This window comes from Jaculus jaculus, chromosome 6, assembly GCF_020740685.1.
Source record: "Jaculus jaculus isolate mJacJac1 chromosome 6, mJacJac1.mat.Y.cur, whole genome shotgun sequence".
Lineage (NCBI taxonomy): Eukaryota > Metazoa > Chordata > Mammalia > Rodentia > Dipodidae > Jaculus > Jaculus jaculus.
Genome location: NC_059107.1, coordinates 111,734,609 through 111,762,362, shown reverse-complemented (window position 1 = coordinate 111,762,362; position 27,754 = coordinate 111,734,609). Strand labels below are relative to the sequence as shown.

The 27,754-nt window shown below is 39.5% G+C and overlaps 1 protein-coding gene across 2 annotated transcripts in view; it reads left to right on the top strand.

Moving 5' to 3' along the window:
- Mdm1 (Mdm1 nuclear protein) overlaps positions 1–23,226 on the top strand; it is a 32,754-nt gene extending 9,528 nt beyond the window's left edge. Inside the window, exons 6-15 of one of the 2 annotated variants that reach the window (XM_045153725.1) lie at positions 1,444–1,547; positions 1,626–1,725; positions 7,854–7,883; positions 8,259–8,434; positions 9,416–9,715; positions 10,771–10,883; positions 11,214–11,323; positions 18,676–18,925; positions 21,086–21,145; positions 22,416–23,226. In XM_045153725.1, the coding sequence (XP_045009660.1) occupies positions 1,444–1,547; positions 1,626–1,725; positions 7,854–7,883; positions 8,259–8,434; positions 9,416–9,715; positions 10,771–10,883; positions 11,214–11,323; positions 18,676–18,925; positions 21,086–21,145; positions 22,416–22,528 (1,356 nt within the window). In that variant the 3' untranslated portion in view covers positions 22,529–23,226. The remainder of the gene's footprint in view (positions 1–1,443; positions 1,548–1,625; positions 1,726–7,853; positions 7,884–8,258; positions 8,435–9,415; positions 9,716–10,770; positions 10,884–11,213; positions 11,324–18,675; positions 18,926–21,085; positions 21,146–22,415) is intronic. The other variant, XM_004650080.2, reaches the window with a different exon arrangement.
- Positions 23,227–27,754: the final 4,528 nt, after the last annotated feature.

Here is a 27,754-nt window from a genome sequence, read left to right as displayed (position 1 = left end):
CCTCTGCCCCCCTGGTGGAATTAAAGGCATGTTTCACCAAGCCTGGTAGTTCCTTCCCTTTTGACAGAATTTCTGTGAGATTACACTGTACACATTTTTCTTTACCACTTGAAATTCCTTTTCTTTTGCAAATTTATTGATTCATTGGCTGTCAGACATTCATTGAGAACTTACTTGGAGCTGGGCCCTGAGTCAGTACTGAGTGGGTTCATGGAGAGACAGATAATTAAAACAATACATTGTTACAATACTTAGCAATATAGTAGGTAAGTCTTCCATGTTTGATATTGAACAATTAACTTAACAGTAGTTTAAGCTCCAGGGTAGCATAAATGATAGAAACACGTATTTTAAGTTAAATAATAGAAAGTAAACTTAGAAAAACAGTTACATTTTAAAATAAGATTTTAGTATACTAAATTATAGTGTAATTCACATCATTTGCTTCATTGCATACAAACACCTGGTTCTGTGTATGAAATTATAGCTATTTTAAGTTGCGGCCTCAGGCTAAAAGTCATTGTAAATTATAGGAAAAGGAAATTTAATTACTATTTTTGGATTTCCTGTAATGTTGATACCTAATACTTTGTGGCTGTTAAAAATAGAAAGTATAAAAAGAAAGAAAGTATATGACTAAAAGTAAAATTATATACATGTATATACATACTTCATAAGTATACAGAAGTCTTTTTTTTTGGACCTGTGACATTCTTGGGGGGAAATGTTATTCAGTAAAACATTGTGGTGCTTAATTAGCAAAGCCTTATGATTACTGTAAGGTGTAAATAAATTTAGACATAAAGGACAAATATAAAGTTCTCTGTTTAGCATGAACATTAAGCTTATTTATTTACATAGTATTTGTTAATCCTTAAAATTTCTTCCCTAGACAAAGATCTGACTCTTAGTGCTTAACAAATGAAACTATATCTTGAGTTATACTTAAAAGAAATGACTCTGAGCTGGGGATAAGGCTTAGTGAGTGAAGTGAGCTTTCTTCTGTGCCAGCATGTTTGGATCCCCTGCCCCATGCATGGTGGTGCATGCCTGTATTCTTAGTACTAGAGAGTGGAGATGGGACAATCCATGGGGCACTTGGAGTTTGGAGAGAGATTCGGTCTCAATAAATAAGGTGAAGAGTGATAGGAGACATCCGGTGTCAACCTTTGGCATTTACATGCATGCACACACGTGCCCTCATGCAGTACAAAATGCATACACATGCAAATATACCACATATACATATACTCAGAATCTGTCTAGGTGTCTTGCTTAGAAAACTTGCTTGTTGATTTGTTGTGATTTCTGTTGTATTTAGTAGTGAAAGTTTTTAAAATCAGAAGCATATTATTACATCCAAGATTTCTTTTATAACACCTATGTTTTTACTTGAATGTGTGACATGTTTACATATAAAGGTTTAAATTATTTACATTTTAGTATAATAAAACAGACGATCCTTTAAAATTCGTGGCAAACATGGCATCAAAAGACCCAAACCAAGCTAAGAAGAAGCCGACTCCTTGGCGACACCAGCGGCTTGGGTATGTGCTTTCTGAGAATCTACCATATTTCGATGGCTGACCTTCTGAGACACTTACCTGTGATTTCATCTCTCTTAGGAAGGTAAATTCTGAGTACAGAGCCAAGTTTCTGAGCCCAGCTCAGTATTTATATAAAGCAGGAGCTTGGACTCCTATGAAGGAAAACATGCCGAGTCAGGTGAGTGTGTGTTCACATTTTCTTTCAGGTGGTATAGCAGTTTACAGTGAGTCTCATTCACAAAGACAGATGATACAGTAATAGCAATGAAATGCCAGGAATGTGTTAGGTTATAATTTATCAGTGTTCACTTGTTATACCAACAGCCTCCTTGGAGGTTGATTGATATTCATTGTCCAAGTTAGTTTTTTTTTTTTTTTGTCATCACACATCTGATTGTTTTAATAAATTCAGTTTATAGGAATATAATGTTTTTGAGTCTCATGATATCCAGATGTTTAGTCTCTCAAAGATTAATGTTTCAATTATTAAATAATACACCTGATTATGGGCCCATTGTCATTGTGCCACTACAGTCTGTAGGAAAAGGGTAAATACAACCTGAGCTCTTAGAGGTTCAAGTTCTGGTGTTGGGTATCTGGCATAGGGAGAAACGCTGAGAATCTAGATAGAGACTTGAGTTCAGGGCAGTTGTCTTTTAGATCTGAGACGTCTGAAAAGTGGGGCTTCTTATAGTCAAAGGATAAAGAGCGAAACTTTTTTTTTTTTTCTTTTTTGATTTTTGAGGTAGGGTCTCACTCTAGCTCATGCTGACCTGGAATTCACTCTGCATTCTCAGGGTGGCCTCAAACTCATGGCAATCCTCCTACCTCTGCCTCCTGAGTGCTGGGATTAAAGGTGTGCACCACAACACCTGGCTCAAGAGTGAAACATTTTGATTATTATATAATTAGCATGCTTAAAATCCTATCTTGATAGGTTTCTATCCTTTGCTGTGTGCGTAAGCTAAATCAAAACGCTTTTAGTAAGATTAGATGACAATAAACATTCTCTCTACCTACCATGGAATAAAGGGTTAATTTGGATGAGTGATGAATCTTTATTCAGCTCAGAGCTTAAAACCATGGCCAACAATTACGTGTCATATATCTCCGTGGGGTGCCGTGCTGATGTGAACTGGCAGCTCCCAGACATGCCTGGCAGCTCCTGTACTCTGTATGCTATTGGAGGAGGCTCCTTGTTCCCTCCCCAGGCTGCTTGAGCAGTGGCAGAACGAGAGGCAAAGCACAGCTGCCCCTGGTGAAGTCAGGTTAAACATTTGAACATGAAGTGGTTATGGTAGAAAGTGGATTTATCAAGTCCCCTAAACTTTTATTTAATTTTTTTTGAGGCAAGCCCAGTAGACTGTCCTTTTTTTAAAAAAAGTATGAGTGCGAAAGTGCACACCCCTGTATGCGTGCACATGTCAGAGAGAGAGAGAGAGAGAGAGAGAGAGAGAGAGAGAGAGAGAGAGAGAATATGAATGAATTAGTGTGCCAAGGTCTCCAGTCACTGTACTCAAACTCCAGATGCATGCACCACCTGTGTGCATGTGTGAACTTGTGTGCTTGCATCACCTTTTGTGTCTGGCTTACATGGGATCTGGAGAGTGGAACATGGATCCTTAGGCTTTGCAGGCAAGCACCTAAACACTAAGCCATCCCTCCTACCCAAGTCCCCTAAACTCTTGAGCAGCCTAAGAGCATCCAAGATCTTAGCAAGGTGCTGGTGTCTGAGGAATCAGATAGGCCAGGAGAAAATCTGGAAACCCAGGGAGAGCAGTGTGGCCATCAAGAGCCAGTATATAGGAGTTGGCTGACCACTTGTATTCAGGTATCTTCACTGGGGTGAAGTCTAGGGAAAGTCTGTTTTGGAAAGATTTATGCTCATGTCTGAGATGTTTTTAAGGTGATTTGATAGGCCCCAGATCTAAACATTGAATGGAGTGAGAGGATAGTTATGTTAAAGTCATGATAAGCTAAAACTCCTTACTTTGCCCTGAAGAAAGAACATGTTGCTGTTAATTTAAGATCTACTTTTCCCTGTTGTATAGGTTTCCTGTTTTAATATGTTGATGATGTAACTTTTTTATTTGCTGCATCATTGGCCACTGGTGGTCATATATACATAAATTAGGAGAATATTTTGCCTTAGCTTTTTTTTGAGCAAAATAATTAAACATTGGGGCTGGAGATGGCCCAGCAATTAAAAGTGCTTGCTTGTCAAGCTTGCCAGCCCACGTTCAGTTTTCCAGTTGCCCACATAAAGTTGGATGAACATTTGCAATGGCAGGAGACCCTGGTATACCCATGTATATGTGGGCAAATGAATGAAGAAATAACATTTAAAAATTAAATTGGTGAACCGAGCATGGTGGCGCATGCCTTAAATCCCAGCACTTGGGAGGCAAAGGTAGGAGGATTGCCATGAGTTTGAGGCCACCTTGAGACTACATAGTTAATTCCAGGTCAGCCTGATCCAGAGTGAAACCCTACCTCGAAAAACAAAAACAAACAAACAATTAAATACTGTACTTTTTTCATGGAAGGTGTCTGAATATAAAGTGATCTGTCATCTGTACTCCTAACATTTAATTAACTGATATATTTATACTCTTCAAATGCACTTTGGTATCAGGGACTTGATCATGAGAGTATTAACTTACTGTTTGAGTAATTATAGTTTTCTTGTTCAAATATATCTTTATTTCCTTTTATAGAGTTCAAATAGTATGCTTTTTCAATCTGTTTATAGTAAAACCAGTGGGTATTCCATTCCAAGTCTCAAATACCTATTTAGCCACTGGGGGGTTGATTTTGTCACTTGGTCGTGTGTCTCTTAAACTGTTGCTTTATACTTTTTAAAAAAGATTGCTTTCAGGGGCTGGAGAGATGGCTTAGCAGCTAAGTGCTTGCCTGTGAAGCCTGGTTTGAGTCTCAATTGCCCAGGACCCACATAAGCCAGATGCATAAGGTGGCACATGCATCTGGAGTTCATTTGCAGTGGCTAGAGGCCCTGGCACACCCATTCTCTCTCTCTCTCTGCCTCTTTTTCTGTCTGTTGGTCTTTCACTTTCAAATCATCATCATCATCATCATAGTAATAACAAAAGATTGTTTTGAGTTACAAGCAGCTGTTGCAACTGTCAGATCCTTATCAGAAGAATTACTAAATCTATGTTCAATTCATATTTTTCAGTTTTTTGAGATGGGGTCTCACACTGTAGTCCAGGCTGGCCTCAAACCCATAGTGATCATCTTGCCCCTGCATATATGACCATACCTGACCCTTAAATTATTTTTTATTATATTATATTATATTATATATTATATTATATTATATTATATTATATTATATTATATTATATTATATTATATATTTACTTGGGGGGGAGGGAGGGAGGAAGAGGCAGATAGAGAGAATGGGTGTGTCATGGTCTCCATACATCGCAAACAAACTCCAGAAATAATGCGCCACCTGTGCATCTGGCTTATGTGGGTACTGGGGAACGGAACCTGGGTCTTTAGGCTTCACAAACATGCGCCTTAACTGCTAAGCAATTTCTCCAGCCCCTTCAATTATTTTTTAGCCTGATTGTGACTTAATTTCTCAGGATGATTAGGGCTTTGATTCAAAATGTATCCTTTTAAGAGACATTTTATAATTGGACAGATGTTGTAAGCAGCAAGTGTAAGATTACTTCTCATTTTCGGGGTATAACTTTTGAAAAAAAATTGTTTTTACTCCCCACTTTTCAGAATTTGATTTTTCTGCATGTAAATTTTAAACTTAGTTGAGTTCTCAGTCTGGGGAAAGCAATTTAATAATGAAAACATGCTTTTTGCAGTACTTGTATCATGTACTCTAATGGCATTTCTTGAATCAGAAAAGTAGGTTGTTTGGAGTTGGATTTTTGGTGGTTCCAGTCATTGGTTCTAGGGGTGGTTCTGGAACCCACACTATTAACTGTTGTTCTCTTTCCAGTAGGACACTGCTTTGGGAGATACCAGCCTCCTAAGTACCCGTCTTCTTTAGGGTTACATACATTGCAAAGCTTGCATTTGTAAAATTCTAACAGCAGTGAGGTTATTGAAATTGCTGGTAATAATTGAAAGCATAAAGTTTCAGTTATTAGTAATAAATAGAACATATATATATGTTTAGTTTTTCGAGGTAGGGTCTCATGCTAGCTCAGGCTTACCTGGAATTCACTATGTGGGGTGTCCTTGAACACATGTGATCCTCCTACCCCTGCCTCCCGAGTGCTGAGATTAAAGGTGTGTGCCACCATGCCCGGCTCCTGAATAAACTTTTACCACATTTCTATAAAGTGTTTTCTAAATATGACTGGTCTAAGAACTGGATAGTTGTGTATATAGAGGAGCTGTCGTTCATCAAGTGCTGTGCTGCTCCCATGTGGGTGGAACTCGAGCTTTTTGGCTGTCATTGTTGGTGCTCCCATGTACATGGAGTGCCCCCCTTGGCTGTCATTTGTCAAGCGCTGTGGTGCTCCCATGTACATGGAGTGCCCCCCTTGCTGTCGTTCGTCAAGTGCTGTGGTGCTCCCATTTACATAGAATGCACCCCCTTTGGCTGTTGCTTCCCGTTCTCCCAGTACACAGTGTTAGTTGGATCCTTTTTGATCCTTTCCTTCAGCTGTGTCTCATTTGTTCATGGGCATAGATTATTCCAGTATTAGGATAATTTAGATATGGTTTGGCCTCCTCTTGGCCTACAGCGTAGTCTACCCTCAGAGGACACTACTTGTGCCGCATTGGCCCTTGCCTCTAGGAGGTTCTAGGTTCACTAAGGAGGCCTTTCAGAACACAATTAGGAGGAGATACCACACTTTACGGAGGTGATGGAGTGGCCATGAAAACATCTGAAGCATGTGAACATTTCCTAACAACAGCATGCAGAATATCTAAAGTATGAAGGTTCTTGTGCACTCAGGACACCCTGATTAGATCAAGTTCAGCAGACTTCATCTGTGTGTGACTTAGGCTGTGTCATGCTAGTATAGCACATAGTTTTTGGCAGTAAAAAAAGCGACATTTTAAATGAACCTTATGATTTTATTTTTTAGGCTTGGCTCATTAGAGCAGTTGGAACTGCCCAGGGCTTGTATGGTTTTTTATGCAATAGTAGTGCTATCTTTTGCTTTGTTATCTCCGTAGAGATGTAGTGCTTTCAACTCTGCATTCAGTGTCTTGTTAAGGAGCTGAGGAAATGCTTCTCTAACTGCTTTTGCATTGCCAAGTTTCATTCTTTTCTTTTTTGCCTGTAAGGGAAACAAAAGCAATTCTAGTATATGGTACTCTGGTACACCTTTAATACTCTAACATTTTACCTTTGTTATAAAAATATTGTCAAGTTTTTTAAAATTTCTATTTCAAGGTAAGATCTCACTGTAGCCCAGACAGACCTGGAATTCACTATGGAGTCTCTGGGTGGCCTCGAACTCACAGTGATCCTCCTACCTCTGCCTCCACAGACTCTGTGGTGTGCCACCACACCCGACTCAAAGATATTTTTAAGCAGAATTTAAGGGCTCAGCTCTTTTTCATTTGCAATTGCATTTAGTGAAACCAGCAGGTGGCAGTGTGATGTATAAAATTAAAGGGTTTCATATAGGGATTAAGGCTACTTTCATATGAAAGTATGTTACTTACATATTAAGGAATTTCAAATTATTCTTTAGCTCATAAGAATTTTTAAATACTTCTGGGTAGGCGTGGTGACACCTTTAATCCCAGGCAGAGGTAGGTAGGAGGACCATAGTGAGTTCGAGGCCACCCTGAGACTCCATAGTGAATTCCAGGTTAGCTGGGTTACAGTAAAAAAGAATTTTTAAATATTTTGTTACTTTGTTGAATGCATTATAATTATTTAGCAGGAATACTTTAAATTATATAGTAAATACATTTTATTAAAGCTGAGGTTTTTGCTGTTTCCAAGGGAACTTGAAGGATTTGAGGAGGGAGTGTCTGTGCCAGCAAGGCTATATGTCGAGCTGGAGACTAGAGCCAGCTGGAGTTAAGGCATGTGGGCACTGTTCTGGAGGTGAGGGTGAGGGATAGTAGTCAGGAAGCCACCAGCAGCATCGCGGCTGTGCCAGAACGTGGCTGGTTCTCGAGGTAAGATAACATGTCTCGGTGACTGAATTCAACACCACTAAAAATGCAATAAATACGGATTGGCAAGCTCGTATATATTTAGAAGAGAAGGAATATAATGACGTACAATATCTCATTGATTCCATTTGGCGTTAACCTGTCATTAAGTGTGTTTCTGTATTCCTCCCCCAGGGCTCTCTAAATGCCATGTGGTATGCAGAGGTTGGTTGCCTTTGAGTTTTTTTGTTTTGTTTTGTTTTGTTTTTCTTGAGTTTTTAAAACCTACTAATGTGTAGAATATTTGTATAATTTGAGTTGGAGTAAAAAAGGTGTCAGTACTTTCCTGAGCTGCTTCCAAATGCCTGCCCGCCCTCCCGCCTGCCTGCCCACCGATCTGAAACATAGCACCTGCCGTGCTTCAGCTTGGGCGGCGTCACTTCTGCTTCAGTGTCTAGGCTGATGAATGGATGCGGCTGTTTCTACCTTCCTTCCCCCTGTGTCTCTGGCTGTATTTGTACAATGTCTTTGATATGTATTTCATGATGTTTGTAAAGGTTCATTGACAATAATAGAATATGTCTGAACTCATTTGCATAGGTCAAAGAACTCCGAGAAAAAGCCCAGTTTTATAGGAAGCGAGTTCAGGGAACACATTTTTCTCGGGATCATCTGAATCAGATTCTGTCTGATAACAACTACTGTTGGGACGTCTCCTCAACCACGAGCTCAGAAGGAACCATTAGTAGCAACATCCGGGCATTAGATCTTGCCGGGTGAGATGCTTTTGTAGATGGTGGGAAAAGTGTTTTGTAGCTTATGTGGCTCATAGAGTGATAACAGGGAAAATGACATGTTGTCTCAGTTAAACAGAAACGTGCCAGCCACTTATTTCATTATTTTAAATCTATTCTCTGTGACAAATAAAGCTGTATATACTTGCTCTTTGTGTTTGTGTATGAGTAATGCATAATATAATTTTGGAAGGCTGAATTTAATCACATTTATTGTAGCAATAGCAGAACAAGAATGATTGTCTAGCAGATGTAAAAAGACTTTACAGAGGTAACGCTGAACACTGAGAGGATAGAAGCTAATAGCATCCACTAACATTCATTCATTTTATTTTGTGGCTAATGTGGAGCTGGGCCCCTGATGTTATGGGAAGAGTTCTCTGTTTTGGTTTTAAAGGGAATATATTTTAACTGTTGGTAACATAAATTGCACATTGCAAAATTTTTTTTAGTTATAATGTATTAAAGTCATACAAATCAACTTAATCTATACATTCTAATTATGTGACCTCTGACTTAAAAGTTCAACACAAAATGCAAGTCTTTTAATAATGTGTTGAAAAGATGAATCTAAAGTGAAGATTTGATCAGAGATTTTGTTCACAAGTATTCTTGAGTTTGTACACAGATGTTAATTTAGTAACAAAAATTATACTGTGTATGATCCTATTTGTATAATTTTGGGGCTATGTATGACTTTTGTCACCAGAGGTCCTAAGGCACATTATGTGTGAAGGAAGGAGTAAGGGAAGGTTAATATATTTTGGAGTATTTTAATGGGAAGTTAGTTGATAACTTTCATGTATTATACTACACACTGTACTTTTAACTAGACTTCCATATCTGAACAAGGCAGTCAGTGTAGGGAACATGAACCATGGAAGACCAGGATGAGCTCACTAAACTAATATAGACTAACAACCTCAACCTCAGATGTAAAATGAAACTTATTTTGTTATACAGAGATCCAACAAGCCAGAAGACCTTACAGAAACATTCTCCTACAAAAGTGGAAGACAAAAGAGTTGTCTTGGAAGAACAGCTCCAGAAAAGCACCCCTGGTGTGTCAGATGCCCCGACCATACCTGTTAGCCGGCGGCTGGCTTGGGATGAGGAAAACACCAATGAAGACACACACAAACAGCCCACGGGGGAAGAGGAGGAGGAAGGGGAAATGGAAAAGGACAAGCAGCAGCCTTATTTGGGAGAGCTGGAGAAGCGCGATCTATGTGAGACATCTAAGGCAGACAAAATAAAAGAAGGGTGAGACTTCACTTTCTCAGGGGACATGACTGATAGGCATTTTGTTGTCACGAGGTACAGTGGTTTGCACTTTCAGTTTTGTGACTAATAAGGAACAGGAGTTTTAGTTTAATGTCACAGAGTAGTCACTGCTACATATAAACCTGGAATTTGATTCACTCAGATCCTTGAGTTGTCATGAATTGTAATTGAACACTTAAACACTGTACTACTCGAGGAGGAAGTAGGATTGTTTTCATTTATGTCCTGTAGTTATGACTAGCCAGATTTACAAATGTGTCTGGAAGAATGACTATGTTCGTGGAAAAAAAGCTGGCGTTCATTAATATCAGATGGTTTTATCCAAAAAGAAAGGCTGCTTTGTGATCTTTTTTTAAAAAAAAGTAATTTATGAAAGTAGCCAACCCCTGTTGTTTCACATACAAATATTGTGGGGTGGTTCCTTAGCCTCGGTCATGGCACATTTTTGTCTGTATTCCCAACCCTAGGCTTGTTCATTCAAAGGTATTGTATTTAATGTGGAACTTGGGTGCTGGTGAAGTGGAAGACTTCTCAGCTGCATTGTTGCTGGATTATAGTGCTTTTATCCCATTCTTGGTATTTAGTTCCTATAAACCATATATAAATTAAAAACAAACCTGTTTTATGGTTTTTGAGATAGGATTTTATCCTAGTCCAGGCTGACCTGGAATTCACTTAGTCTCAGGGTAGTCTTGAACACATGGCTATCCTCCTACTTCTGCCCCCCAAGTGATAGCATTAAAGGTGTGCACCACCACTCCTGGCACAAACAAACCTTTTCAAATCGTTTGAGACAGGGTCTTGCTGTGTAGTCCAGACTAGCCTGGAACTCATGATCCTCCTACTTCCTTTCCTGAGTGATAGGATTAGAGGCATGTGTCACCATGTCAATGCCAGGCTCCCTGCATATGGATATAGTTTTTTAGAAACAAAATAGACTTCTCGTATATTTTATTTTTGCCCATGCTGGCAATATATTTTTGATCATATTTCTCTGGAGGAAATGCTTCCTAAGAGATTGTTTCAATTTTCAGGTCAGAGTTTTCTTCCATATCCTCAGGAAAAGGAGGCCGACTGCCTACTCCGAAGTTGAGAGAACTTGGCGGCATTCAGCGGACTCATCACGATCTCACTACTCCAGCTGTTGGTAATAGTCAAACACTGTGCCTTTTTTTTATGAGAGAGAGAGAGAGATAGAGAAAGAAAGAATTGGCATGTGAGCACCTCCAGTCACTGCAGTTGAACTCCAGACACATGCATCAGCTAGTGTGCATATGTGACCTTGTGTGCTTGCTTCACCTTGTGCATCTGGCTTTTGTGGGACCTAGAGAATGGAATATGGGTCCTTAGGCTTTGCAGGCAGATGCCTTAAGCACTAAGTGACCCCTCCAGCCTCACTGTGCTGTTCTTAACCTTCCCCCTTTACATAGGAATTTAGTGTGATTGACACCTGACTGCTCCTGCATTTCTTTTCCAGGTGGAGCTGTTTTAGTGTCTCCATCTAAAGTGAAGCCTTCAGTCCCAGAGCAGAGGAAAAGAATGGCCTCTCATGATGACTCAGAAATGGTAAAGAATGGCTTTATTAAGGTAAATCTTTGCATTTTGGAGGAAGACATCTCTTCTTGGATTCATGTACTCAGTAAACAGTAGGGTCCAATTTCAACCTATTGTGTGTGAGATACTGCTGTTAACCTTACAATGCCAAAGGCATTGAACTGTTTTCTCAGCTTTTGGGCATCTTATTGCCTTGCTGCTAATGTGCTTCTAGGTGTTCTTAGTAGTGACTCAACAGGCAGAGGAGAAAATGACTCCTACTTCTTGTGTGGTGGTTGTGTTCCATCCATGTTCCAGGTAGTGTTTAAGCACTGTAGATACAGCAGTCAAAGCCACACAAGTCCTGGTCCTCACTGAGCTTACATTCTAGTAGGGTAAGTATAGCCAAGGTAAAATGCATCAATATTGGTCAGGACGATGGAAAAAATAGAGCAGGGGAAGTGTGTAGGAAGTGGTCAAGGAGGTCCTCACCAAGAGGTATTGGAGTTGAATGTGAACAAGGCGAAGGATTGACCCGACGTACCTGGGATAGCATGAATATTTGTTTGATATGTGTAGTTACAGTGATGTAGAACAGATAGTACTCAGACTTAACTAGGTCTGTAAAATGTTTGTCAAGAGCATAAGATAAGGAAAGAATTTAAGAGAGTTAAGGTAGTTTTAGGCAAGTCATGATAATGATTGGCTGTGGAAGCTGAGTTGGACAGGGAGGAACAGTTGAACTTGAGAGGTTAAGAAGAAGTGAGTGCAGATGGGGCACGGTCAGTTGATGGCAGATCTTAGACATGTTAGAATTGGGTACCTATGGGGATTAGTTCTAAGGCTGAGAGCTATAGTGATGGAGATAAGGCTCTATGACAGAGTGCTTGTTTATCATATGTGAGGCCCTGCAATTCAGTCCTCACCCTGTACACATGCTCGCATGCATGCATACACACTCACACACGCACACACAAAAATGCAGTAGGAAGTATTCTTCAGATATTAAGACTTTGGAAAGGTTGCAGTTAGAAGAAATGGCAAGGCTTCACATATAATCATGGTGTATGTTGCTGAAGTATGACAGAGATCATTCAGAGAAGATACTGAAAATCTATGTGGGATTTTATAAAGGCTCTTGATCAACTCCAACATGCACAGTAAGAGTATTTAGGGATTGAGGAGAGTTGTGAGATAGGGTCAGAGCTCTCTCCACTCCTACTTAGAACAGAGCCCAGCTCATAGCATGTATTTATTAAATGTGTGCTGAGTGAATGTGATTGGAGTGATGGGCTGTCTAAATTATGTCCTGTTGTTTATGCACATATTGGCTCACTAAAAGAAATTGATGATAGGAATATTATTGGAGGGTTGTTCAGAATAGAATATTAGAATCCTTTGCCCCCATGGACTGTTCTACTCCCTCGAGTCAAGGCTGCCATCTGGATGGTGTAAACTTTAGGCAGCTGTGCACACAAGCATAATTCAGCCACAGTGGGAAACCCTCATATGTATTTGCAGCTGGATTTGTATGAATTACTTTCTTTTGTTATGGAATTAGTTTATTGAATAATCTAAATGGACTAATATTTTGACATTTGAATACCAATCTCTAGCTCAGGGGCCATACAATTGTAATATTTTCTTTACATGCTTTTCTGAAACAAGCAGATTTCTTACTGGTGACTGATTAGACATATCACCCATGATGTGAAGTTTTTGCTCCTAGCATTAGAAGAGGTGTCCTAGGAATTGGACAGTATTTGCTTATTTTTGATTGTGTCCCCCTTGGTTACTGGTAGCAGAGAAGTCACTAAACTTGATACATGCATAGTTTTTCTCCTTGATTTTTTTCTATGAGAGCTCTTTTTAAAACATAGAAGTATACCCATAGTCTTTTAGTTTCCAGAAAATTATTCCCATTATTTTGTTATTTCTAATAAATACTTTTTTTTTTTTTTAATGAGGTAGGGTCTCGTTGTAGCCCAGCCTGACCTGGAATTCGCTATGTAGTCTTAGGCTGGCCTTGAACTCATGGTGAGCCTCCTACCTCTGCCTCTTAAGTGCTAAGATTAAAAGCATGTGTACCACATGCAGCTTCCATAAATACTTTTTTTTTTAACTACAGGAATTAGGGAAGATTTATTATGGTAATACAGTGAAATATATTTTTCACTGTTAACTGTTAATAATATCCCCTGAATCCTGGCAGTATTATGTAACAGCAGCATTTGGGCATCTGACACTGTACATGTATTAGCATGTCTCATCTTCATAGTAACCTCAGGAAGTATATTTTATTTCTTTTTGAAAAAATTTTAAGGCTCTTTTTTTGAGAGACACACACACACACACACACACACACACACGGGGGGGGGGGAGGAAGGAGAGAGAATATGGGCATGCCAGGGTCTTCAGTCACTGCAAACGAACTCCAGATGCATGTACCCCTTCTGCATCTGACTTACGTGGGTCCTGGGGAATCGAACTGGGGTCCTTTGGCTTTGCAGGTAAATGTGTTAACTGCTAAGCCATCTCTCCAGCCCAGAACTCCATTTTTATCAGAAGAAACAGACGAATGATTTTTTTAAGAAAATAATTCCAGGTAAGAGGAAGTACTATAATTAAAGTTCAAATGACCTTCTAGGGATGTTGAGGTCTTGTAGTTAAGCCACTAACGCAGTCACTGTTGGTAACTGTAGAAGAACTGAGTAAGGAGGGAGGTGCTGCTGTGGAGCTCTGGGGTGGGGATTGTTTTCCAGGTAGGCAGCAAGTGCCCGGGAGCAAGAGAATGTATAAAATGAGGTGAGGTTGCAAGGGGAGGGGAGGAATTAGGGATGCTATGCCAGTGGCTTAGGGGAGCCCCTGGAGGTCTGAAGTAGCAGAGCAAATAGCATGGGGTTTACAAGTACATCAGCTTACTGTGGTCTCAGGAGAACCACTGTGTGTGAAGAGAGTGGAAGCAGCCGTCCAGGAAGGAGGCTGGAGGATCCACCTGGCCATGCAGTCAGTTTCAGCAAACTTGCTATTGCAGTTGGGTTCGCATTGCTGGTAGAAATCACCCAATCAAGAGCAGCTTCTGGGAAAAAGAGGTTTATTTTGGCTTACAGGCTCGAATGGAAGCTCCACAATGACAGGGGAAAACGATGGTATGAGCAGAGGGTGGACATCACCCCCTGGCCAACATAAGGTGGACCATAGCACCAGCAGAGTGTGCCAGACACTGGCAAGGGGAAACTGGTTATAACATCCATAAGCCTACCCCCAACAATACACTTTCTCCAGGAGGCATTAATTCCCAAATCTTCATCAGCTGGGGATCTAGCATTCAGAACACCTAAGTTTTTGGGGGTCACCTGATTCAAACCACCACATTCCGCCCCTGACCCCCAGAAGCTGATATCCATACATGATATAAAATACAATGCATTCAGTCCCCATAGTTTTTATCAATTCCAATGATGTCCATACATCTCCATAGTCCAAGATCTTCTAACTGAGCCATAATACCAAAATATCCCCTCAAACCCGTTAATGGCACAGAATAAACATTCACACTGCAAAAGATGGCATTGGGCATAGCAAATAAATACTCGAGCATTATGTGATTTAAACAGGGCAAACACCAAACTCTGTAGCTTCAAGTCCAACAACTCTAGTTAGTGACAAATCTCCCAGCCCCATAACTCAACAAGCAACCAAGTGTCTGGACTTCCAATTTTCCCCTCCAGCTAGGCTACTCAAAGTCCTGGAGAACTTTTTATTGGGGCCGGCAGCTCCTTAGCAGCCATCTCGTGGTCCTGGCGTCTCCACTGCAATCCACGGCTCATCCTCATGGCCTCATGGGGTCTCCATGCAGGCAACCAGCAAACCTGCTTCACACTGCCCATGACCATTTCCAAAACATAAGACCGTGTTGCAAACTCAGTGACCCTCTCTTTCCTGCATTTCTTATACTCCATGGTACCAAGTAGGGTGCCAATTTGTTAATCCAGGGGGAAATAAAGCAGACTTTGAAAGAACAGGACACTCCTTGAGCACTCAGGCCCTTTCGAAAGAGTCTGCATTCTTCCTGTTGCCTCAGTAGTGCAGGTCAGCTGGCCCAATCTCAACAGTTGTTATCTCTCAAGCAGTTTGCAGGTGAACAGGCAGCAGTTTAAGCCCAAAGATTTCATTTTTTCTGTGCTATATCCCTCTGCTCATACCAGTTCATTTCTATGCAAAGCAACCCTGCACAACTCAGGACCCAGGCATAGACAGCAAGCTTCCCACACAAACTGCTAGCCTAGTCCAGGCACAGCTCTTTCTCACCCTCATAAGCCAAACTTCACAGTCCATAGTTCTTACTTCATTCAGGTCTTTGAACTCTGACCAGAATAGTCCATCAAGCTGTACTTACAGCACTGCAGGGCATCTCTTAGGCCAAGGTTTCATATACACATTCCTCTTGAAAATCAGCTCCAAAAGGCCAAAGCCAAACAGTCAGGTGTCTAGCAGCAATCCCACTCCATGGTTCCACTTCACTGTTGTACAGGTTCAGCATTGCTGGTAGAAATCCCCCAACCAAGAGCACCTTGTGGAAAAAAGAGGTTTATTTTTGTTTACATGCTCGAGGGGGAAGCTTTGTGATGGCAGGGGAAAATGATGGCATGAGCAGAGGGGGTGGATATCATCTTCTGGCCCACATAAGGTGGACCATAGCAACAGTAGAATGTGCCAAACACTCCATGGGGAAACTGACTATAACACCCATAAGCCCGAACCCAACAATACATTCCCTCCAGGAGGCTTTAATTTCCAATTTCCATCAGCTGGGGAACCTAGTATTCAGAACACCTAAGTTTATGGGGGACACCTGAATGAAACCACCACACTTGCCAACCCTCTGGATTAAAAATATTTTGTGGGTTTGATATATTCATTTATCTATGTATTTTTATTTGCGACAGAGAAAGAGAATTGGTGCTCCAGGGCCTCAGCCACTGAAGTCGAACTGCAGACGCTTGGGCCACCTAGTGGGCATGTGCAACCTTGTGCTTGCCTCACTTTTGTGCATCTCTGGCTAACATGGGATCTGGAGAGCCCATACATGGGTCCTTTGGCTTTATAGGCAAGCACCTTAACTGCTAAGTCATCCCTCCAGCCCCACACATGCCTTTTAAAGAAAAATATTACTATTATTTTTTTTTGAGAGAGAGAGGGAATGGGTGCTCCAGGGCCTCTAGCCATTGCAAAAGAATTCCAGATGCATGCTCCCCCTTCACACATGCATTTTTTTTTATTTTTATTTTTTTAATTTATTTATTTGAGAGTGACAGACACAGAAAGACAGATAGAGGGAGAGAGAGAATAGGCGCTCCAGGGTTTCCAGCCTCTGCAAACAAACTCCAGATGCGTGCGCCCCCTTGTGCACCTGGCTAATGTGGGACCTGGGGAACCAAGCCTCGAACCAGGGTCCTTAGGCTTCACAGGCAAGCGCTTAACTGCTAAGCCATCTCTCCAGCCCACACACATGCATTTTTAACAATACTAAATCCACCTTAACAAGAGATGTTGACCTATGTGGAAAAAGGAGAAATAAAGAACAATTTCCTGATAGAGTTATTTAAGCTATCACCATTTTGAAGTAGTCAGCCTTCAGTGTAGAAAATGCACCTGGGGTTCAAAACCCATATTTTCAGTGTTGTATCTAGACTGAGAGCAAGCACAGGCAGCAATTACAAGAAATGATCTAGAAAGTTTCTGCCTGTATTTCATTTTAGTAGTTTGCACTTGTTTAAAATATGTAGAAAACAGAAAATACTGACAGAATGACAAAAGATACTTTCATATCTATTGTCTGTGGACATTCACTGTGAACTGTTTGGGATATTTAGGTATACATGTATATTAGCAAGTATTGTACTGTAGGTAATGTTTTATAACCAATTTTTTTCTTTATACTCTTGTTTTTTCCTCAGATTGTAACAATCTATGATTTATTATTGTTTCCTTAGCTCTCTATTGTTAATTTGTTACTGTATCATTAAACATTTATTTTAATGCCAATGTAACTCTATCTGTAGTTTAATCTAGTTACAAACCAGATATTGTTAAAATCTGGTTTTCTTTCAGATTTCTATTGTTACTTCATTTTTTCTGTTTTGAAAAATACTATAGAGAAGTCTTATCTTTTTTATCTTTTTAAAATATTTATTTATTCTGAGAGAGAGAGAGGGAGGGGGAGAGGTAGGTAGAGAAAATTGGGTGTGCCAGGGCCTCTACCCACTGCAGATGAACTCCAGATGCATGCACTACCTTGTGTAGATCATCTGGCTTAAGTGGGTCCTGGGGAATTGAACCTGAGTCCTTTGGCTTTTCAGGAAAGCGCCTTAACTGCTAAGCCATCTCTCCAGCCCTTTTTCATTTTTTTTAAAGGTAGGGTCTCATAGTCCCTGCTGACCTCACTCTATAGTCTCAGGATGGCCTTGAACTCCCAGGTGCTGGGATTAAAGTTAGGCACCACCATACCTGGCTGGTCAAGAACTTCATCATTTTAGCTATGTTTTTGCTCATATCGTCATATCTTTACATAAATATTCCACAAGTGGTACTGCATAGTGAAAGGAGGCAGTTATTTTTTAAAAAAATACTTATTTTTTTATTTGAGAGAGAGAGAGAGAGAGAAACAAGCAGATAGAGAAAGGCATGTGAGAGGGTCTCTGGACACTGCAAACAAACTCTAGATGCACATGCCACCTTGTGCATCTGGCTTTATGTGGGTACTCATAAAATGAATCTCAGGCCTTTAGGCTTTACAGGAAAGCACCTTAACTGCTTAACCATTTTTCCAGTCCAGTTTCAAAGTTTTAAGGCTGGTACTGTTGTCTCGCTCTCCAAGAAAGACTATGCTCCCAGTAAGTCCACATGGAGAGAGCCAGTTTTTCTACATCTTTACCATCTCTAGTATTATGTGTTGTTAAATTAATTTTTATAATTTGGTAAGTGAAAAATTATTACCTCAATGCTTTTATTTTGTAATTTTTGAGAGCCAATAAAGTGGAATATGTTTGCTATGTTTGTGTGTATATGAGTTACTTATAGCCTTTTCTACTTTCATTTAAATTTATCCATTATTGCTTTAAGGAAATACTTATGTAGCATGATAATAATTCACTGTCAGTCATTTAAAGTATGTTTTTCCTTAATTTTGTCTTTTAAAGATACAGTTTTAATGTATATATTTTTTCATTTTACATAATTAGTCTCTATGCAGTTGTTGTGTTTATAAAATCCTCTCCATTTGGGGGTTATATAAAAATTTCACCTTTTTCTGTTATTCTTATGGTTGTTTTGCATTTGTATATTTAGTTTCTTTATCTATAAATGGACATACGAACACATCTTTTTTTTTTTCCATCATCTAGCAAGGAAATTGTGCCATGTCTCTCATGACTTCTCCTGCTGCGGGCATGAAAACAGTTGATCCCCTGCCTTTGCGGGAAGAAACTGAAGCCAGTATCTCCAGATTTACCAAGGCTGCTCTTCCAGTTTCAAAAACTCTGGAATGTCCAACAAATAGCCCTGGACAGCCTTCTCAGCCATGCCCTCTCTCGTACTGGCATCCTTCCCGTAGGATTCAGGGATGTATGAGAGATCCAGAATTTCAGCATAATGGTAATTGTTTAACTTTTAATTTTTTGACTTTTAAAATGAACATATACGTTGGTATGTACAGTGTTATAGTATGCAACATGTGAATGAATTACATTGCTTAGCTTTTAAAATTTATAATGGATTGTCCCTCCTCCTTTCTCTCTCCCTACTTTCCCTTTTTCCTTCTCTTCCTTCCTTCCTCCTCCTCCTGTTAGCAAGATCTCGTTAGATAGCCCAAGTTAATGTATTTCTTTAACGTTTCTCTTTGAGACACTACATTGTGCTGCTGCCCAGAAGTTCACTTTCTCTTTGCTAAAGTGGGAGTGGAGATGTCTCAAGTGCTTGCCATGGCAGAACCCACTATAGGGCACCCGTAGGTGCCGGCAGCACCACCACTCCAGGCAAGGTCACTGCAGATCTCTTTGGATGTGGCCCAGTGTTGCCTGTGTGTAAGATTCCAGGTCTGAGCTGGCTTTCCTAGGCGTTTCTGTGTGTTTCCTCGCTTCCTCTGTTAGGGTTGAGAAGCCCCATCATGATTTTCCTTGTTTCTCTGAATGTGGTCTTCCCTTCTTGCAGCTTTGGGATCTAGAGTTAGGTCCTGTGCTCTTGATGCTGACCTAGTGTCCTGAAGCAGGCGTCTCTGCCTCGCCATTCATTCTATCAGCATCTTGTAGACCTTTCAATTTGGTAAATCCTTTTGGGAAATTTTCGCGAGTATTAATCTCTTCTCTTCCATGTCTACCATTCCTGTTATTCAGATATTGGGCACAGTTGCCTTTTCTGTTTTCTATCACTGTGCTTGTATTTTAATATGAAAGTGTTGTTGATTCTGTCTCTTCTGTTGGTTTTTAAAAATTGGCCATACTTTTAATTTCCAAGATTTTTAAATAGCATCTCATTCCCTTATGTAACGGGTAGAATCTTATCTCTGAAGAGATAAATGTATACACACTATGTATGTACGTACATATGTACATACATACATACATACATGCATTCATTACAGAATCCCCCTATTTTGAATTTGGCCCTCTTACTCTCAGGTGAGTCTGGTGTTCATAGGTCACAGCATCTCTGATAACCTTTTAGACAAAACCTTTGCTCCTCTTTTGGAGGAGGCAGTATGTAACTGAATAAATTTAAAGAAGAGTCCAGTGGTGTAGCTATTTAATAACACAGATTTTTAACCAGTTGCCTGGTTCATCTCATCTTCACTACAGCTTTTAGTGAGAAGCAACATGCCAGGCCCCAGGCCTTCAGGTGAACAAGTGGTTACTGCTTTCTCATTTTGCTCCTCAGCTTGCTTGCATAAAGTTGTGTACTTATCAAAATTTTGTTGTTTTCTTGTCGTTTATTCCTTTTCTTATTGGTTTATGTAATTTTTATAAATATGTAGATTTAGTCTGTCAGCTCTCAGTAGAACCCTACTATGTTTCTTTAAAAGTTAGATCATTATTATCACTGAAAAGAATTTTAGATTATTCTGATTGTAGGTTTTATGAGATATAAAATTAATGATGATGTTTCTGATTGTCTGCCTTCCCTGAGAGTTTACTATCATTGTGTTAGTATGTTTTGTGCTGCTGTGGCAGAGCACCTGAGACTCAGCAGACACTTTTAAAACATATATATATTATATTATATTATATTATATTTATTTATTTATTTGAGAGAGAGAGAAAGAGCATGTCAGAGCCTCTAGCCACTGCAAACGAACTTCAGATACATGCACTCCCTCCCCCCCGCCCCCTGTGCATCTATCTGGCTTATGTGAGTACTGGAGAATTGAACCTGGGTCCTTTGGTTTTGCAGGCAAATGCCTTAACTGCTTAGCCGTCTCTCCAGCCTAACAGAAACTTCTTGGCTTTTGGTTCTAGAGGCTGGAAAACACACAGTGGGGAGGCTGCTTTGGCATCTAGTGACAGCTCTTATGTTGCACCGCCTCGTGGCAGGAAGGTAGAGAGAAGATCAGGAAAAGGAACTGCAGACCCTCCTGTGCCGGGCAATTGGTTCCTTCTAGTGGAGGGATAACTTCACACCTTTTTAAGCTCTCACATCCCAGTGCCATCTCAATGGAAATTCAGTTTTGCCTTGAATTTTGAAGGGAGCACTTAAGCCATCTCATTATTTATGCTGTTTAGTGACTCTGAAGGATAATTTCTTTTGCTTTTTTTTTTAAAGAGGGAAAAACAAGGATGAATGATCTCCAGTTACCTCAGCATGACACCTTTAATGATGAAGGTATTTTAGTGTCATAAAATTTTAGCTTATAAAATACCAGCTTCTAATTAACGCAGTGATATTTCATTTGATTAGCACTTTATGCATTACAATTTGTAGTTCTCTTTAAAAATTTATTTATTTAGTTAATTTATTTGCATGCTTGTGTGGGTGTGTATGGGACACTAAGGTCTCTTACTGCTGCTAAGGAATGTCTGACCAGCTTTTTATAGGTGCCTGGAGAATTGACCTTGGGCTGGCAGGCTTTGCCAGCAAGTGCCTTTAACTGCTGAGCCGCCTCTCCAGCTCTAAAGAGTGCCCCATTAGCCATTTATTTATTTATTTACTGTGAAGCAACCTTTAGTTCCCAAATAAATAAATAAATAAATAAATAAATAAATAAATAAATACACACACACACACACACACACACACACACACACACACACATATATATATTTGGGGAAAATGGACTTACTTCCTGTGTAGTTTTCATCCTTAAAATTTTGTTTTTAATAATGGCAGAAAGAATTTTGAAATCTTGATATAAACAATCAAAATTCCTGTATTTTCATTCCAAGAAGTATAAAATTGCTAACTTTATTAACTTTGAATTAGGAAATAAGTTCTAAGTTAATATTAGTTACATGTTAGAAGATTATATACATTAAAAGTTTATTTTCCCTCTTTAGCAAGTTTGGGACTTGTTATATTTTGAAATATAAAGTGTTTAGCAAGTTGAATTCAGTTCTGGATTTTTTTTTAAAGAAAGAACAATGTTTATAAACTTAAAGTAGATTTACTAAGAATGGGGTACTTTAGTAATAATGAAGAATTGCATAATAAGTCAAACATTTTTCCTACATTTATTGAAATTACTTTAGAACTGTAAATTCCATAGTAAGGTATGGCATTTTATTTCTTAAAAGTTTTGAAAAGCTTTTGCTGTCATATAGCTGTGCCTTTGAAAGTAGAATATGAAGATGCCTTGTTTTCAGATAATACTGAATTCATGGGCTGTGTCTAGCTCATGGCATGGGATTTCAGGAGGGGAAAAGATGTTCGCATACCATTCAAAGATGTTTGACATCTTTGTGTTATAATGGTTGTAAAATCACTATGAACTATCATGAAAGTGTTAAAATCTTATGCTTAGTAGATAACCTTTTTCCTGTTACATACAATGTTGATATTTAAGTTTTGATGATTTTAAATTTTCTGTTAATGTTAAGCCTATTTGTTTAGTAGGTATTTTTACATTGATTTTCATTCTGGGATTCTTTCATTACAGATGTGGACAGATTGTCTGAGATTTCTGTGCGATCAGCAGCATCTAGCCTCCAGGCTTTTCAAACTCTGGCGCGAGCGCAAAGAAGGAGGGAGAATTTCTGGGGCAAAACATAAACCCAGTGGGGCTATTCTTATCTAGGGCAATATTGGTATAATTTTTCTTCATTGCTCACTGTGTTAAGATTTTTGGAATGTTTGGATTTCTTCTGACATTTCCAACTTAAATTACTTGATTTTTCAATAGTCAGTCCATTTCACCCAGAAGTTTTTAACACTGGCTTATCCAAATTTAACTTTTGAGGGATTCCTTTGCAGCTGTTTTAGAAACATAAAGTCATAGACTAGTTAGTTTTCTAAAACATATTCTTTTGTATCAGGCATTAGTGGTAGCTGGTAGGATTGTGAATTTCATCCAGAGACTATTCTACAGAAATTGAGAAAAGTGGAAATTAAGATCCAAGTATGAACATATATTCTATTAAGATTGGTTTTATTTGTCTTTGTATTGTGGATGTCTTCAAAGGAATTTGTTATTCTTTCAGCTTTTCCTTTAGTGTTTATTTTAGTCCCAGCTGTAGATGGTTGCAGTGTTATTTAAGATACGTGTACTTTGAAAATCCAGCTGTATATATTTTTCTTATGTAACAGTTTGCTGAGAGAATATGTATATTTTTGACCCTTGGGTTTATTCTATTTGTATAATAACTTTGGCATACATTTGAATAATGTCTGGCTGTTAAAAATTATTTATATAGTGGAGAATTAAAACTTTGTAGACATTTTGAACGACAGTTGATCAAGTGTGTTTAGCTTCTCCATAATGTTATTATGTGAAATAAATTTTATTTTTAGAAGCATTCTACTGGTAACTGTTTAATCAGAAATTATGCTTTGCAACTGATAGAATGCAGTGAAGCTGAGTTTACAATATTTTTACAGAAATGTGGGACAAATAGAAAATTTTTCAAAGCAGACTCATTTATAAACATGTAACACCAACTTTTTGGTTAAGTTTTTCATCCATAGGGGATGTTCTGTTGTCTTACTATTCATTATAGAAATCATGATGAATCCTAAGATTCGAAAAATAATTGTTTTTATAAGCATACTATATGAAATCTTTGCAATACTACATACAGAGTACTTGTTATGTTTTAGATCTTTTAAAATTATGTATTTATTTACTTGAGAGAGAGGGGCAGATAGATAATGGATGCACCAGGGCCTCTAGCTACTGCAAAGTCTAGACACATGCCATCTTGTGCATCTACCTTACATGGGTACTAGAGAATCAAATGTGGGTCCTTAGGGTTTGCAGGAACTTAGTGCCTTAACTGCTGAGCCATCTCTCCAGCCCTGATTCTTCTTTCACTTTGATTCCAAGGCTGATCTGGAACTCAGTGTATAGCTTGGGCTGTCCTTGAACTCCTGATCCTGTCTCAGCCTCCTATGAGAGATCCAGGTACATGCTCAGCCAAGTCTGGATCTTGAATGACCCCATAATGTCATGAATTGAAAGTCCATTCCCAGGTGGTGGCACTCCTTGGAGATGGAGATTAAGGGGTACAGCCTGGTTGGAGGGATATAGCTCATGGGGGTGCTTTGAAGGGCATGTTTTATCCCCAGCTCCTGGATCTTTTTGTCTCTGCTTCCTGGTCACCTTGAGGAGAGGGAACTCTGCTCCACCCTGAGCCTCCCACCATGATTCTTTGCTTTGCCATGGGCCCTGGGCTGTGGAGCCTGCTGTCTGTGGACTGAAACTGTGAGCCAGCATAAATCTTTTCTCCTTGAAGGTGTTTTTTTTTCAGGTATTTTGTCACAATGACAATGTTGACTAACACAGTGTTGATGATTAAATATTTAGAATATTAATGCTTGCTGGTTAGACAGCAAGTGAAGTCTGTTCTTAAGAGCTTAGTGTGGTGAAAGGGCTTTTAAAAATCAGCTCACAGCAGAATTACTGAAGATCTTATGTTATAAAGTTGTGTACAACTGTAGGCTTACAAATTTTTGCCTACATCCCATTCTCCTCATAAAAATATTAAAACATAAAAAACATATACTGCAACACTAGATACAGAAATAAGAGCTTTGAATTAGGGAATAACTGAATTATAGAATACTAGTTGGCCTCTATACAAATGTGTATTCTGAGGCAAGTTAGTTAGTTATAAAGTATGTTTGAAACTTACTGTTTCTGGAAGTTTAAAGGTCTTAATACTTTTCTTTATCATACGGTTAGAAAAGTTTTTAATGTCAGGCAGCCAATCTCGTACAGTGCAGTCTGTAATTCTTAGGTACACCCACAGAGTGAATCAAGCTACATGAACTTGATCTACCAGGTATTAACTTGATCAGGCATGATTCTCATAGGTCTAGATCATGACACTGCAGTCATGACAGTTTAGCGCTAGAGTGTTATTACTGACCACCTCTATCTTATAACCTCCATGGCTCCAGGGAGACAGTAGTTTAGGAATTACCAGTGCTTTCTCATTGGGACTGGAAGAGCAATTTGAAGAACACAGATTTGAGTGGATGGGCATGTAGCCTTATTTACACAAGAACTCCCATGAAATTATCTATAAATGCTAATTTTTATTTTATTTTATTTATTTGAGAGACAGAAAAAGAGTGAGTATTGATGCACCAGGGCTTCCTGCCACTGCAAACTCCAGACACATGCAGCACTTTGTGCACCTGGCTTTAAGTGGGTGCTAGGGAATTGAATCCAGGCCATCAGGCTTTGTAAGCAAGTTCCTTTAACCACTGAGCCATCTCTCTAGCCCCTAGTTGATTTTTTTATCAACTATTATTAAGATATACTTTAATAAATAATAAATTGGAATTGTTATATCAGTGAGTTTGGGAAGGTCTATTCATCTGTAAAACCACAACAATCAAGATAGATTCATTTACTTTATAAGTTTCCTTATTTCCTCTAGCAGTCAATCCATATTTCCACCAATCTGCTTTCTCTTGTTAACTGCAGTGTGGGAAAATTTTATTTAAATGAAAGCTTTTATGCCTGGCTTTCTCTTAATGTATTATTTTGAGAGCCATCATGTTTTGGTATGCATGATCCTTTTGAATTTATTTACCCATTGAGGGACTTTGGGATTGTTTGCAGTTTGGGGCAAATTCACTCACTATTTACCTTTAGTATACATTGTATTTTAAGCCTATGTATAGAGGTGCAGTATACCATAATCTATATACATGGGTAGCTTGGCTTTTTTTAAAAAAATTCTGTTCATTTTTATTTATTTGAGAGCGATGACAGAGAGAGAGAGAGAGAGAAAGAGGTGCAGAGAGAGAGAGAGAGAAAGAGAAAGAGAAAAAATGGGTGCTCCAGGGCCTCCAGCCACTGCAAACGAACGTGCACCTCCTTGTGTGTCTGGCTAACATGGGTCCTGGGGAATCAAGGCCCGAACCGGGGTCCTTAGGCTTCACAGGCAAACACTTAACCAATTAAGCCTTCTCTCCAGCCCTAGCTTGCTACTTTTGTCTTAAGTTGGTATCTCAAAAGCCAGACCAAAGAGTAGAACATTAATATCACTGTGGAAAGTTCTTGTTTTCTCCACACTGCATGCACCTACTCCCTCTCCCCAGCACCATCTTCGCTGCACATGCTGACATTATCATCAGTGTTCCCTGGGCGGAGAATCCGGGTGCAAACATACAAAAATATATGTACATACCTGAGAGGTCTTGCATGCTAATTTTTAGCCACATCTCTGGATTCCTATGGAGGTTCAAATTCCAAGTAGAGAATGTTTAAAGGATGATTGGGAATTGAAGATAAAGCACCTAACAAACATGTTTGGTCCACTGGCAGAAAATGTTGCCATTCAATTTATGCACAAATGCCTTCATTCTTACAGATAGCACAGTCAATGCAGCAGCAGGCCAGAGACCTTATAGCTCGTAAATTCAACCTAGGCCTTCTTACTCAAGCTCTACTTACTTTACTTTCTTTGAAGTATCTATGCTAAAATAAGACTTGTGAATCATGAGTTCTCCCTGTTTGATTCATTTGGGAGTTAAGTTCTCCTCCTTGTCTTCTTGAAAGATAAATATCTACCTTGCTTTTCTAGTCAAGAAAACAGACTGAGTATTGAGGCATTCATTGTTCCAGTGGCCTGAATGAGAATGAAAATAGTGCAAAGCAAGATCATCCTCAGGTAGATCATTGTTGAGGCTCACTCTCCAAGGAGCTAAGGATACATGTACCTTTGTATATGCATATGGTAGATACACACCAGTTTCCCAAAATAAGACTTCTGGAAGTTTACCAAAGGATTAACTAATCTTGTTTTTGTTTATTTTTATTTATTTATTTGACAGTGACAGAGAGAGAAAGAGGCAGAGAGAGAAAGAGAGGAGAGTGGGTGCGCCAGGGCTTCCAGCCACTGCAAACGAACTCCAGACATGTGCGCTGCCTTGTGCATCTGGCTAACGTGGGTCCTGGGGAATTGAGCCTTGAACCAGGGTCCTTAGACTTCATAGGCAAGCGCTTAACTGCTAAGCCATCTCTCCAGCCCACCTAATCTTTTTTTCTAAATTTGTTTTTATTTATTTATGAGAGAGAGAGAAGAGAGAGAGAGAATGGTCATGCCAGGGCTTCTGCAAACAAACTCCAGATGCACATGCCACCGTGTGCATATGGCTTACGTGGGACCTGAAGAATTGAACATGGGTCCTTAGGCTTTGCAGGCAAGCACCTTAACTGCTAAGCCATCTCTCCAGCCCAGGAATGAATAATCTTAAAATGTCAGGTGATCAGAGAATCGTTTATATTTGGTTTTGGGTACTTTCATGTGTGGTGGGTGGTATGTAGTCTGATATACTTAGGGTTCATTTCATTCCCCAAAGTGACTCCAAACAAAGGCATGGTCTCTGCTATTTGACAACTAGGGCTGTACCCAGCCCTCTTGTGCCTGGGCACAGTTTGTCCCTCTAGTTTACCTCACTGATTAAAAGCAGGCCAGGGGTCTCTTAGCTCTGTGCTGATGGACTTTGATGGTAGTGTTGACCTTGACTACTAATCTAAATGTGTGCCTTTTTCCTGTTGGAAAGACCCATTCTTTTTTTTTTTTTTTAAATGAGAGAGAAAGAGACAAATAGAATGGGCACACCAGGGCCTTCAGCCACTGAAAACAAACTCCAGACACATGCATTGCCTTGTGCATCTGGCTTACATGGGTCCTGGAGAATTGAACCTGGGTCCTTCAGCTGTGCAGGTAAGTGTCTTAACCACGAAGCCGTCTCTCAAGCCCCAAGACCCATCCTTTGCTCTAACTTTAAGAGCCAAGCTTACTTAAGTCCACTGTATATATC